At 43.9% G+C, this 15,097-nt stretch overlaps 1 protein-coding gene across 3 annotated transcripts in view; it reads left to right on the forward strand.

The window, feature by feature from the left end:
- Window positions 1–15,097, forward strand: part of SDK2 (sidekick cell adhesion molecule 2) — a 913,491-nt gene that overhangs the window by 708,174 nt on the left and 190,220 nt on the right. For all 3 annotated transcript variants that reach the window (XM_082271790.1, XM_082271792.1, XM_082271791.1), the window contains exons 11-12: window positions 1,054–1,221; window positions 9,791–9,893. In XM_082271790.1, the coding sequence (XP_082127916.1) occupies window positions 1,054–1,221; window positions 9,791–9,893 (271 nt within the window). The remainder of the gene's footprint in view (window positions 1–1,053; window positions 1,222–9,790; window positions 9,894–15,097) is intronic.

The raw sequence follows: 15,097 nt of genomic DNA on the forward strand, positions 1-15,097 counted from the left end.
AAATGTTCCCAGTTAAGTTCCTGTACATTATACTTTCATTTGATCTGGCCAGACTTCTTAGAGGTCTGTCTGTGTAAATAAAATATGTAATAAACTACTATTACCATTATAAATTACCATTTTTGCCAACAATGAGGACATTTGGGGCTTGTGTGTGTGTATATATATATATATATATATATATATATATATATATATATATATATATATATATATATTATATACTGCAAGCTATCTACAAATCTTTAAATTCCTTATCTGAAAGCAGTATTAAACCCAAAAGCAAACATTTATTATATTGCAGCTTACCAGTTCTTAGATGTGATGGCTGCATTTGTTTTCTTTTATAGGCTTTCTTTCTTTTATTTTCATCTGGTGATCCTGCCAGTAAATCTGTTGTTTTTCTAAAGAACATGCTCTCTTCCACGAGTATCAGTTTAGAGGGATCAGACAAACCATTTAGCACTTGCAGGGTTGCCTACAATGAGCAGCTTTTTTTTTTTATTTATGTAAAATCTTTATTATTTTTATTTAATTTTATTTATTATTTTAAGGGAAAAAAAATAAAAAATTTCTGTAACTGATTATAAAGTGTGAAGTGTTTGGCTTCAATTTGTTAGTGTGTTTAAAACTGCTAATACATATAACACTTTCCTCCCCCCAGATTGACAGTGCTGCTGTCCAAAGGTGCCCCCTGTGCTCCTTTATCCAGAGTGGGGGGCGCCCTAATACAGGAGGTGTGTTACTGGCCAGATCACCAGGTGAAAACAGAGGGGGAAAAAAGCCTAAAAAAAAAGGAATGCAGCCGCCACATCTAAGGACATTTTTGGTTTGGGGTTTATTACCGCTTTAGGTTTCTTTGTGGTCTCACCCACAACAAAGGGACCACCTAATAATAGAAAGACAGGTCATTTTCTTAAAAAAAAAAAAAATTTAAAAAGAGAAATTTCAGAATACATGAAATGACCCCCAGCCGGTTATGGAGGAATTCCATAGGAGAAAAAGACAACAAATTTTCCACATGCTGAGTTTTATTGCTTTCTGCCCCTGCAGGTGACAGGATCTTGGCCAGCGGGTCGGTCCAGCTGCCGCGTTTCACCTTGTTGGAATCGGGAAGCCTTCTCATCAGCCCGGCTCACATTTCTGATATCGGAACCTACACCTGCACCGCCACCAATTCCCGCGGTGCTGACGAAGCCTCCGCCGATGTTATCGTATGGGGTAAGAGAGCAAACTGAATGTCGCATATTTCTGCCTGTTCGAGATAGTCATCAGCTTACTACAAATAATAGCGTGAAAAGAGGCGCTGTCTCAGTTCATGCACAAAAAAGAATAATAACCAAACATTTAAATTCAAACATGTGACACTTGAGGTGGTGCGTGCTTTCGGAAAAATACACTACCACCATAGGAAAAGATAAATATATAAGCATAAAAGTTCAAAAAGTATAGTCAATTGTAAACCATATACAGTAGATAGACAAATACGTCCTTTCCAAAGAGAGGTTCTTACATAAAAAGTGAAAAAACTAAAAAAAATGAAAAAATAAATATGTCTATATACAGTGCCTTGCGAAAGTATTCGGCCCCCTTGAACTTTGCGACCTTTTGCCACATTTCAGGCTTCAAACCTAAAGATATAAAACTGTAATTTTTTGTGAAGAATCAACAACAAGTGGGACACAATCATGAAGTGGAATGAAATGTATTGGATATTTCAAACTTTGTTAACAAATAAAAAACTGAAAAATTGGGCGTGCAAAATTATTCAGCCCCTTTACTTTCAGTGCAGCAAACTCTCTCCAGAAGTTCAGTGAGGATCTCTGAATGATCCAATGTTGACCTAAATGACTAATGATGATAAATAGAATCCACCTGTGTGTAATCAAGTCTCCGTATAAATGCACCTGCACTGTGATAGTCTCAGAGGTCCGTTTAAAGCGCAGAGAGCATCATGAAGAACAAGGAACACACCAGGAAGGTCCGAGATACTGTTGTGGAGAAGTTTAAAGCCGGATTTGGATACAATAAGATTTCCCAAGCTTTAAACATCCCAAGGAGCACTGTGCAAGCGATAATATTGAAATGGAAGGAGTATCAGACCACTGCAAATCTACGAAGACCTGGCCGTCCCTCTAAACTTTCAGCTCATACAAGGAGAAGACTGATCAGAGATGCAGCCAAGAGGCCCATGATCACTCTGGATGAACTGCAGAGATCTACAGCTGAGGTGGGAGACTCTGTCCATAGGACAACAATCAGTCGTATACTGCACAAATCTGGCCTTTATGGAAGAGTGGCAAGAAAGACATTTCTTAAAGATATCCATAAAAAGTGTCGTTTAAAGTTTGCCACAAGCCACCTGGGAGACACCACCATGTGGAAGAAGGTGCTCTGCTCAGATGAAACCAAAATCAAACTTTTTGGCAACAATGCAAAACGTTATGTTTGTCGTAAAAGCAACACAGCTCATCACCCTGAACACACCATCCCCACTGTCAAACATGGTGGTGGCAGCATCATGGTTTGGGCCTGCTTTTCTTCAGCAGGGACATGGAAGATGGTTAACCACTTAAGCCCCGGAAGATTTTACCCCCTTCCTGACCAGGGGGTTTTGTGCGATTTTTTTACTGCGTGACTTTAATGGACAATTGAGCGGTCGTGCGACGCTGTACCTAAACGAATTTCACATCCTTTTTTTCCCACAAACAGAGCTTTCTTTTGGTGGTATTTGATCACCTGTGCGATTTTTTGATCATGCGCTATAAACAAAAAAAAACGTAATTTTTGCAAAAATAACAATATTTTTCACTTTTTTTTATATGAAATTCCCCCCCAAAAAAATGTAAAAATCAAATTTTTTTAACATTTTCGGCCAAATTGTTTTATGCTACATATGTTTGGTAAAAAAAAAATCGCAAAAAGCGTATTTTGATTGGTTTGCGCAAAAGTTATCGCGTTTACTAACAAAGGGAAAGATTTTTGTCATTTTTGGTGTTTTTTTTTTTAAACGAGTAATGGCGGCGATCTGCGATTTTTTTTGCGGTACTGCGACATTGGGGCGGACAGATCGGACCCCTGACTGACATTTTTGACATTTTTGGGGGTACCAGTGACATTACTGCAGTAATCAGTGCTATATATATGCACTGTTACTGCAAAAATGACACTGGCAGGGAAGAGGTTAACTGTATTGGACAGGGAGGGGTTAAGTGTGTCCTAGGGGCGTGATTCTAACTGTAGTGGGACAGGTCTCCTAGTGTAAAAACAGAGATCAACGGTTCTACATAGTAGAACCGTCTGATCTTCATTTTTACACCATGGAGAATGACAGGCGGCTTGTTTACATAAGCCGCTCTGTCTTTCTCCCGCTGTACCGGCGATCGTAGTGTGACCGGCGGACATCGGGTCGGCCGGTCACACGCCCGCACTCCTCTGTGAACGAGCCTCAGCGGGCGCGCGCTCGCCCGCTATTGGCTCTAGTAGCAGTGACAGGCGAATGACGTAGATCTACGTCACTTTGCCTGGCCGGGGCTGACTGCCGCAGTAAATATACTGTGCGCAGTCGGCAACCGGTTAAAATTGATGGGAAGATGGATGGAGCCAAATACAGGACCATTCTGGAAGAAAACCTGATGGAGTCTGCAAAAGACCTGAGACTGGGACGGAGAGTCAAAGTCCAGACCTGAATCCAATCGAGAATCTGTGGAAAGAACTGAAAACTGCTGTTCACAAATGCTCTCCATCCAACCTCACTGAGCTCGAGCTGTTTTGCAAGGAGAAATGGGCAAAAATTTCAGTCTCTCGATGTGCAAAACTGATAGAGACATACCCCAAGCGACTTACAGCTGTAATCGCAGCAAAAGGTGGCGCTACAAAGTATTAAAGCGGAGTTCCACCCTGGTTACACATTTCTTTACAAAAATACCCCCGGGACAGTCAGGGCTAGCACATTCCACAATGGCTAGCCTCTGATCTGTCCCGGGTTGCACTTACCTTTCAGGAGATATACTTACCTTGAAATTGTCTTCTCCAGCGCTGCCATCTCAGGTGTGGGCAGCTTGAAGCCAGCACGATCCTCTTCCGCGTCCTCTTCGGTCCTCTTCCTCCTTCTTCGGTCCCACGATGCACTGCACCGGCCCTGACGTCACTTCCGGGTCGCGCGCGTCATCCCTCCACAGCTTCTGGGCATGCCCAGAAGCTGTTTAGAAGGGGATGACGCGCGCGCCCCGGAACTGACGTCGGGGCCGGTGCAGGCGCAATGATTCCTGGGAGCTATGACGTTCAGCTCCCAGGAATCATTGCAAAAGCCAGGAAGTGACGAATCGCCGTGGCCGCCGAGGGGAGGAAGAAGGAAGTAAGGTGAGTATATTTTCTCTAAAAGGTAAGTGAAAAAAAAAAAAAAATTGCGATTATCCATTTGTTTTTCAGGTGACCGGGAGCGAGAAGATGGAGGTAAGTATAAATTTCGGGTGGAACTCCGCTTTAACTTAAGGGGGCTGAATAATTTTGCACGCCCAATTTTTCAGTTTTTTTATTTGTTAAAAAAGTTTGAAATATCCAATAACTTTCATTCCACTTCATGATTGTGTCCCACTTGTTGATTCTTCACAAAAAAATTACAGTTTTATATCTTTATGTTTGAAGCCTGAAATTTGGCAAAAGGTCGCAAAGTTCAAGGGGGCCGAATACTTTCGCAAGGCACTGTATAAAAAATTGTTATATATATACAGTGGGCGAAATAATTATTTGATTCCCTGCAGATTTTGTAAGCCCACTTACAAAGAAATGAAGGGTCTATAGCAGGGGTCTTTAAACTACAGCCCTCCAGTTGTTCAGGAACTACAATTCCCATCATGCCTAGTCATGTCTGTGAATATCAGAGTTTTACAATGCCTCCTGGGATGTGTAGTTCGGCAACAGCTGGAGGACCGTAGGTTGAGGATCCTTGGTCTATAGTTTTTATCAGAGGTGTATTTTAAATGATAGAGACAAAATATCAACCAAAAATCCAGAAAAAACACAATACAAATGTTATAAACTGAGTTGCAGTTCAGTGAGTAAAATAAGTATTGGATCCCCAAGCAAAGCATGACTGAGTACTTGGTGGAGAAACCCTTGTTGGCAAGCAGAGAGGTCAGACGTTTCTTGTAGTTGGTGACCAGGTTGGCACACATCTCAGGAGGGATTTTGATCCACTCTTCTTTACAGATCTTCTCTAAATCCTTAAGGTTTCTTGGCTGTCGCTTGGCAACTAAAAGTTTCAGCTCCCTCCATACATTTTCTATGGGATTAGGGTCTGAAGAGCGGCTAGGCCACTACATGACCTTAATGTGCTTCTTCTAAAACCACTTCTTTGCTGCCTTGGCGGTATGTTGTGGGTCATTGTCATGCTGGAAGACCCATCCGTGACCCATCTTCAGTGTTCTGGCTGAGGGAGGAAGTTTCTCATCCAAGATTTTACAATATATGGCCCCGTCCATTGGCCCCTCAATGCGGGAAAGTCGGCCTGTACCTTTAATTTTCAATCATTTTTATTGAGTTTTCATAAAAGGCATAACAGTGCAAAATGAGCCAACTCGGCTCAACCATACAGATAGAAGGCGGTACAGCATATGTAGAACATGAAATATGATGATACGTATACAGATATCTTTAAAAGCAGGAATCAGAAAAAAAAAATTACAGTAGAAGCAGTAAGACATCGACCAAATCGAGGTAGATACAGAGCCCCCGCTCTATAACACTAAAGGTCGGGCGGTCCGGGAATACATAGAATGCATTAAGAAAAAAATTTTCTGCCTTTACAACCACCTTAATGGTTGATCGCCGCCGCTCCGACCAGCACGGAAGGCGGCGTGCATTCCACGAGGCAGAAGTGGCCTGTGAACCGGAAGTCATCTGCACCTACGCATTTCGTCACACCTGGGACGTCAGCAGGAGGGGTGTGTACAACCTTTGGTCATATACACTAGCTCAAAGATTTGTGTTGGTTCATGGAGAAGAAGCGAGCTCCATACATGATGAAGAAATTTTGTAAGATTTGCTCTTAGATAAACTAGATGTGATCTTACCCAAAGCAGACAGAGCTGCATATGTTGCTGTTTTTTTTTGTGCTGCTTTTCTTTTCTTACTGCTCTTTAGAGGTATCGCTCCGTGATAAAGATCTTTACCTTTTATGTTCACTCTTTTCATCCGTGGGAGTTATTTGTGTTTATTGCTGTCGTTAACATTAATGGTGTTCCATATGGCACAGTCATGCACGTCCTAAATCTTCAAGACTTTACAGAAGCTCCACAAAGAGGTCATCCTACTTCGTTTTCAGAATGCAGCTAATGGTACAATGGCTGGATATGTGTTCGAGAATAAATATCTTCATTGATGCCATGGGGGGGGAAATCATGTTCGGCACATGCAACCCTCCAATCGTGGGAACAGCTTCTGTTTTCGAGTGCACAGAATGAGAATGTACCATCGCCATTAGATTTACCCAGGATGAACTTCGGGGGTCTTGATGATTGAAACTTTAAGGCAAGCAGCTTAATAAAAAGTTAAAGTGATAATAAATGCTCCTCATAAAGAACAAAGCATAGCTGTAGCTGCATACCCTCCAACACCATCGTCAGTCATTCCAGCCTCTGAAAGTTACAGTGTGATATTTCCACCTGTAGGCAGTGCTGTATTTTGGCCTAGGCCGACAAGGCCCAGGCCTAGGGCGGCACTTTGCAGGGGGGCAGCAAAAAAGCCACCCCCCCTCCACCTGAGACTCTTTTGGCCACTGGTTGCTAGAGCCGCCTCTCCCACCTCTCTCTCTCTCTCTCTCTCTCACCCCCCTCCTCTCTCTCACTCTCCCCCTCTCTCTCTCCCCCTCTCTCATCCCCCTTTCTCTCAACCCCTCTTCTCTCATCCCACCTCTCTTTCTCTCTCTCACCCCCTCTTTCTCTCTCTCTCATCCCCCCTCATCCTCTCTCACCGCCCCCCTCTCTCTCACTCACCCCCTCTCTCTCCCCTCCTCTCTCTCCCCCTCTCTCACCCCCCTCTCTCTCAACCCCTCTTCTCTCACCCCCCTCTCTTTCTCTCTCTCACCCCCTCTTTCTCTCTCTCACCCCCTCTTTCTCTCTCTCTCATCCCCCCTCATCCTCTCTCACCGCCCCCCCTCTTTCTCACATCCTCTCTCTCTCCCTTTCATCCCCCCTCTATCTCATCCCCTCTCTCTCAACCCCTCTTCTCTCACCCCCCTCTCTTTCTCTCTCTCACCCCCTCTTTCTCTCTCTCTCATCCCCCCTCATCCTCTCTCACCGCCCCTCTCTCTCTCACTCACCCCCTCTCTCTCCCCTCCTCTCTCTCCCCCCCTCTCTCACCCCCCTCTCTCTCAACCCCTCTTCTCTCACCCCCTCTCTTTCTCGCTCTCACCCCCTCTTTCTCTCTCTCACCCCCTCTTTCTCTCTCTCTCTCATCCCCCCTCATCCTCTCTCTCTCACCGTCCCCCCTCTCTCTCTCATCCTCTCTCTCTCCCTTTCATCCCCCCTCTATCTCATCCCCTCTCAACCCCTCTTCTCTCACCCCCCTCTCTTTCTCTCTCTCACCCCCTCTTTCTCTCTCTCTCATCCCCCCTCATCCTCTCTCTCTCACCGCCCCCCCTCTCTCTCTCATCCTCTCTCTCTCCCTTTCATCCCCCCTCTATCTCATCCCCTCTCTCTCTCTAACCCCCGTTCTCTCTCTCTCACCCCCCCTCTCTCTCCCACCCTCCCTTCCTCACCCACCCCCTCTCTCATTTCCCCCCCTCTCTCTCTCTCCCTCATCCACCCCCCCTCCCTCGCTCCTACCCCCTCTCACCCCCCCTCTCGTGAGATCTCAGGGGTTCATGCTGGCACTTGGGGTCCTTCTAATTTTGGAGGGAGTCACATCCGTTAAAAAGGAAGGGGTGGGCCAAATTTACATAGGAGGGGGAAAGGGGGGCGCCCGATTTTAGTCTTGCCTAGGGCAGCACAAAACCAAAATACACCACTGCATGTAAGGTGGCCCCTTGGCCTATGGGGTCACCCTCTGGGGTTTCCTTTGTGTCTCCCCAGATGTGCACAGTCCCAGTGCCTTGTTAGGTGCCACCATGTAAGTTTTACAGATTACAACTTTAAGTGGACTCAATAATAATTATTAATACCTTGCTTTGTGCACTGGTCCCAATCATTTTGGTGGAGGGGGGATTATGGTGTGGGGTTGTTTTTCAGGAGTTGGGCTTGGCCCCTTAGTTCCAGTGAAGGGAACTCTTAAGGTGTCAGCCTACCAAGACATTTTGGACAATTTCATGCTCCCAACTTTGTGGGAACAGTTTGGGGATGGCCCCTTCCTGTTCCAACATGACTGCGCACCAGTGCACAAAGCAAGGTCCATAAAGACATGGATGAGCGAGTTTGGGGTGGTGGAGGAACTTGACTGGCCTGTTTAGGGTCCTGACCTCAACACCTTTGGGATGAATTAGGGAGGAGACTGCGAGCCAGGCCATCTCGTCCAACATCAGTGCCTGACCTCACAAATGTGCTTCTGGAAGAATGGTCAAACATCCCCATAGACACACTCCTAAACCTTGTGGACAGCCTTCCCAGAAGAGTTGAAGCTGTTATAACTGCAAAGGGTGGGCCAACTCAATATTGAACTCTACAGACTAAGACTGGGATACCATTAAAGTTCATGTGTGTGTAAAGGCAGGCGTCCCAATACTTTTGGTAAAAAAAAGTATGATTTTGGTACGGCAAGTAAAAGATAAATCTCCTTTTTTTTTTTTTAGCCACTCGGCGGCATTGATGGGGGGGTAAATATGACGGCGGGAATCTCTGCGATACAATGGGCCTCTGACGGCTTTGAGTTGGTTTTGTCTTCTTCCGCCTCTCGCAATCCTTCGGTTGATCTCGGCACATTGTCTGCCATGACAGATGGAAAATGAGCTTGTCCAGCAACTTTATCTTCTGCAATACACAGGAGATCGGGCGGGGGAGGGGGGGAGTCCAGGCTTATCAACCATGTTTCCTGCGCTCCATCTGAATGGTCCACATTGAGATGTTATACAATTTCCTCAATGGCAATATTAACCGCCTTGGTGGAAGACGCTGCAACCGCGAGCTATGACCAAGTCCGAATATACCGCCGAGCAAGAGAAAATAATATTAGACTTTTTATAATAAATGTTTATTGTGATCAGACTGTACATTGTAATTTTGTAGAAAGAGGAGGAGGCATTTCCTCAGTCTCCCCTCCCCCAGTGATCAGACTGTACATTGTAACTTTGTAGAAGGGGGAGGAAGCATTTCCTCAGTCTCCCCTCCCCCAGTGATCAGACTGTACATTGTAACTTTGTAGAAGGGGGAGGAAGCATTTCCTCAGTCTCCCCTCCCCCAGTGATCAGACTGTACATTGTAACTTTGTAGAAGGAGGAGGAGGAGGCATTTCCTCATTCTCCCCTCCCCCTGTGATTGGACTGTACAATGTAACTTTGTAGAAGGAGTAGTAAACATTACCTCAATCTCCCCTCCCCAGGAAGTATTTCCTCGGTCTCCCCTCCCCCAGTGATCAGACTGTACATTGTAACTTTGTAGGAAGTCAGAAAGTGAGGGACTGCAGGGCTGATCTGTGTCAATCATTTGTGAACACAGCCAGCATCATATAGCAGTTAATGATGGAGTTCTTTAGATGTCATGCTGTGAGGGTGTGCGGGAAGTCAGGGATATGCGGTATCTGGTATACAAGGTACGATCGGTCATCGGAGTGACATTTTTTGTCCTTTTGCCTTTTACAGCTCGGACCCGCATCACCATCCCTCCAACCGACCAGAGTGTTATTAAAGGGACGAAGGCGTCAATGTCCTGTGGGGTGTCACATGACCCCAGCGTCGCCATAAGGTAAGACACGCCTTCCATAACACCCCCTTTCCGCTTTTCTCCCCAGGAACTGCTCCCCCCTGTGGCAACTATTGGGAACGTCCCCAAATGGAACAACGCATGAATCGATAAATCGCTTGCCGTGGCAGGAACACCGTACATTATCAATGTCAAGCATTGACTGCGCTACTGCCTTACCTTAAAGTGACCGGACAACATCTATTTTTTTTGGGGGGGGAAGGAGGGGGTTTGTGCTAGATTTTTTTTTTTGGGGGCGGGGGGGGGGGGGGTGTAGGGATTAGTGCTAGCAGGGATGATTGGGGATATTTGTGCTAGGAGGGGAAATTTGTGGCGGATTTTTGCTAGCGGGGAGTATTTGTGCTGAGAGGGGGGATTTGGAGTGGGAGTATGGGCATCCGCATGGGAGGGGGGGGGCAAGTGCCCCCCCCCCCCCCCCCGGAATCTCAGCTTCCCCTTTAAAGTGGTTGTTAAGCCACTTTATACCATCCTGTCTGGTCTGTTTAATAATCCTTTCTGCTCATGTCTTTGTGTCTGTGTGTGTTTTAAAAAAAAATAAGCCGTTCTTTTCCAGTTTTCAGAGCGCCGATCGCCGCTCACGTGACCCGCCAGCTCTCTCCTCTCCCTGTCTGACTGCTGCCTGCAGCGGGCGGGGCCGAGGATTCCCCGCTGATGTCAGTCGGGAGGAGGAGAGACAGAGAGGAGGGGAGAGGCGGCGGGTCACGTGAGCGGCGATCAGCGCTCCGAAAACTGGTAAAGAGCCACTTATTTTTTCCCTTTAAAAATAAATATTCCCGAGTCGCGGCTTGCCCAGGTGACTCACATCAGCTGCTGCGTGGTCCACTGTCCTCAGCCCCAGGACTCGGTGCAATTATTCCAGGGGGGGGGGGGGGCCGGGGCAAGCAAATTAAGGAGATTTGTGGCCCCGTGCACAGAGGCGCGGCACGTGACATCACAGCACCTACTGACATCACGTGCATGCCTGCACGAACCCCAAACAGAGAGGGGCAGCTTTGCTTTTGCATCAGGTTTCTCAAACCTTTGAATGCCCGCGCTTTATGTGATAATGACTAAGCCCCTCCCCTTAACCACTTTACCACTGAGCTGATTTTTGACACTTTTTGTTTACAAGTTTAAATCAGTATTTTTTGCTAGAAAACTACTTAAAACCCCCAAACATTATATATATATATATATATATATATATATATAATTTTTTTTTTTTAATTTTTTTTTTTTTAGCAAAGACTCTGGAGAATAAAATGGCGGTCATTGCAATAATTTTTGTCACGCGATATTTGCACAGCGCTCTTTCAAACGCCATGTTTTTGGAAAAATTACGAAAAATCACAATTCACTGCATTTAAAAAAAACTAAACAGTAAAGTTAGCCCGTTTTTTTTTTATATATAATGTGAAAGATGATGTCACGCCGAGTAAATAGATACCCCAACATGTTACGGTTTAAAATTCCGCACGCCCGTGGAATGGCGACAAACTACGGTCAATAAAAATCTCCATAGGTGACACTTTAAACATTTTTAATGGTTACCAGTTTAGAGTTAGAGTGTAGCTCATATCTATATCGATATCTCACATGTGTGGTTTGAACAGCAATTTAATTTGCGGTGCGGCTTCCGTATAAGTTTTCTTTCGTGCGCGAGCTAACAGCGACTGGGGCGGCTAAATTTTTTTTTTTTCCTATTTACTTATTTATTTATTTTTAATCTTAACACAGGTTTTTTTAAAAAAAAAAAAAAAATCTGATCACTTGTGTTGCTGTCACAAGCAATGTAAACATCCCATGTGACACCAATATGCAGGGACAGGTACTCTTTATGGAGGGATCGAGGGTCTAAAAGACCCCAAACCCCTCCACTGCACTTCCATGTATTCAAAACGCCGAAAACGGCATTATTGAATACATTCACTTTTTGAATCTGCTGCCTTTAACAGCAGAGTAACCCGGACGTGACGTCATGGACGCCGCCTCCGGGTTACGTCATCGGAGACCCGATCAAAGCCGCTTCCGGCTTAGATCGGGACTCCATCCAGCCGGCGAATGTGCCCGCTGGGTGCTCGGGTCTGCCGGTGGGACGGGAGATCCGGGAAAAGCCGTGGAGGGGGGGGGGGGACGTCCCCTCCCGCTCGCCGGGCTAACGATCGAGCAGCTCCAAAGCCGCATCGGTCATTACTGCCGGAAAGCCGACGGCCGGCTCTAAAAAACGGTACCCGGGTGATGCCTCTAGCTAGGTATAACACCACAAAGTCAGCCGACGTAGGTCTACGTGGCTAGTGGTTAATGACATTGTTGAAAAGAGGCAGAGCATGGCTGACTTTCAAATGATGCCCCCCCTGGAAAAAGTTCTGCGGACGCCCATGAGTGGGGGGGGGGGGGGGGATTTGACTCAGAGGGGAAATTTGAGGTGTAGAGGATTTGTACTAGGAGGGGGGGAATTTTTTTGGGGGGGAGGGGGGTGGATTTGTCCAGGGGGCATATGAGGAATGAGAGGATTTGAGCTGGGGGATTTGGGGGGTAAGGCTTTATGCTTGGAGGGGGGGTTTGATTTGTATTGGGAGGAGGGGAAATTTATGCTTAGGGGTTATGCATGCAGATTAGTGCTAGATTTTTATTGGGGGGGGGGGGGATTTTTGCTGACACATAATGCTCATACATCTTGGGGTGGGGGGGCACAATTTGGCATGTTTGCTCTGGAAGACCTTGTCCCGGTACTGCAGAAATGTACTGCATATAATATTATATACTGTATATAATGCCCCCCCCCCAACTGAATAATGATGCCCCCCCCCCCCCCCCCCCAGAAGTTAGTAATTTATCACTACTTCCTAATATAAACCGATAAACTCCAAAAATCCGCACGTGACCCCAACTTCTCTCCTAATATCCTCATTTCCTTTTATCCGCGAATCCCTTTTGTTCTAATCAAGCAGAACGCAGGGTCACCGACCTCTGCACCCAGCCGGAGCCCCAGAGGAGCCCAACCTAATTACCAGGAGCTCATTCCTCTCTCTCTCCTTCACCCATAAATAATGAGGGGAAATTAAACATTCCTAATTGGTGGATGACAGCCGAGGGGAGCGAAGGAACCCGCCGCGAACTCCGTGAAAAATTTAATAGGAGTTAAAAAATTAATCTTACTTAAGTTCATCCACAGTGAATATTTTATTGGGCGATATTAATTCCTCCGTGCGCGGCAAATGTATCATTCCGAGCAGAAGCATCGTCCTCCGTATTTTGGGATATGGGGAGTGGATGGAGGGAGGACAGCGAAGACCAATGATCTGATCAAGTCGTTCCTCCCCAAATTAGTCTACAGCTCTGGGGTGGGGGGGGGGGGGGGGGATTCTGTGCTTTTTGTAATTTTAGTTTGTCCAGTTAGTTTTAAATGGGACACTGTGATAGTTTTAGCTCATTACATTTTTTTACATTTTTTATTTAAATTTTTACCATTTTACATTTTTTTATTATTTTTATTATTTTTTATTATTATTTTTTAATTATTATTATTTATTTTATAGTGCTTTTCTACCTAGGTACTCAAACTGCTTTATCTGTTGTTGGGGTGGATATTGAGGCAGCCATCTTGGACATGCTCAGTAGAATATAGTTTTAGCTCCATTACATTTTTTTATACTTTTTTTATTGTGTTATTTTAATGTTTACAGTATTTTTTTTACATTTTTTTATTATTTATATTTTTTATTGCTTTTCTCCTTAGGTACTCAAATTGCTTTATCTGCTGTTGGGGGTGGATGTTGAGGCAGCCATCTTGGGCATGCTCAGTAGAATATAGTTTTAGCTCTATTCATTTTTTTTAATTTTTTTTTATTTTTCTACAAATTTTTTAAATATTTATATTAATGTATATTTCTTTAGTGCTTTTCTCCTTAGGCACTCAAACTGCTTTATCTGCTGTTGGGGTGGATGTTGAGGCAGCCATCTTGGGCATGCTCAGTACAATATAGTTTTAGCTCCATTACATTTTTTTAATTTTGTTATTTTTTGTACAATTTTTTAAAATATTTATATTAATATATATTTCTTTAGTGCTTTGCTCCTTAGGTACTCAAACTGCTTTATCTGTTATTGGGTTGGATGCTGAGGCAGCCATCTTGGACATGCTCAGTAGAATATAGTTTTAACTCCATTAATTTTTATAATTTTTTTTTTAATGTGTTATTTTAATGTTTACAGTATTTTTTTACATTTTGTATTATTTATATTTTTTATTGCTTTTCTACCTAGGTACTCAAATTGCTTTATCTGCTGTTGGGGTGGATGTTGAAGCAGCCATCTTGGCCATGCTCAGTAGAATATAGTTTTAGCTCTATTCAATTTTTATATTTTGTTATTTTTTTTAAATATTTATATTAATAGATATTTCTTTAGTGCTTTGCTCCTTAGGTACTCAAACTGCTTTATCTGTTGTTGGGTTGGATGCTGAGGCAGCTATCTTGGACATGCTCAGTAGAATATAGTTTTAGCTCAGTTACATTTTTTTTATAATTTCTTTTTTATTGTGTTATTTTAACGTTTACAGTATTTTTTTACATTTTGTATTATTTATATTTTTTAGTGTTTTTCTACCTAGATACTCAAATTGCTTTATCTGCTGTTGGGGGTGGACGTTGAGGCAGCCATCTTGGCCATGCTCAGTAGAATATAGTTTTAGCTCCATTCCATTTTTTTAATTTTGTTATTTTTTGTACAATTTTTGAAAATATTTATATTAATAGATATTTCTTTAGTGCTTTGCTCCTTAGGTACTCAAACTGCTTTATCTGTTGTTGGGTTGGATGCTGAGGCCGCCATCTTGGACATGCTCAGTAGAATATAGTTTTAGCTCTATTACATTTTTTAATACATTTTTTTGTATTGTGGTATTTTAATGTTTACAGTATTTTTTTACATTTTGAATTATTTATATTTATTTAGTGCTTTTCTCCTTAGTTACTCAAACTGCTTTATCTGTTGTTGGGTTGGATGCTGAGGCAGCCATCTTGGACATGCTCAGTAGAATATAGTTTTCGCTCTATTCAATTTTTTTTTTTTTTTTGTACAAATTTTTTAAATATTTATATTATTGTATATTTCTATAGTGCTTTTCTCCTTAGGTACTCAAACTGCTTTATCTGTTGTTGGGTTGGATGCTGAGGCAGCCATTTTGCACATGCTCAGTAGAATAT

Source organism: Pelophylax lessonae (assembly GCF_965119305.1).
Source record: "Pelophylax lessonae genome assembly, chromosome: 11".
NCBI classification, from domain to species: domain Eukaryota; kingdom Metazoa; phylum Chordata; class Amphibia; order Anura; family Ranidae; genus Pelophylax; species Pelophylax lessonae.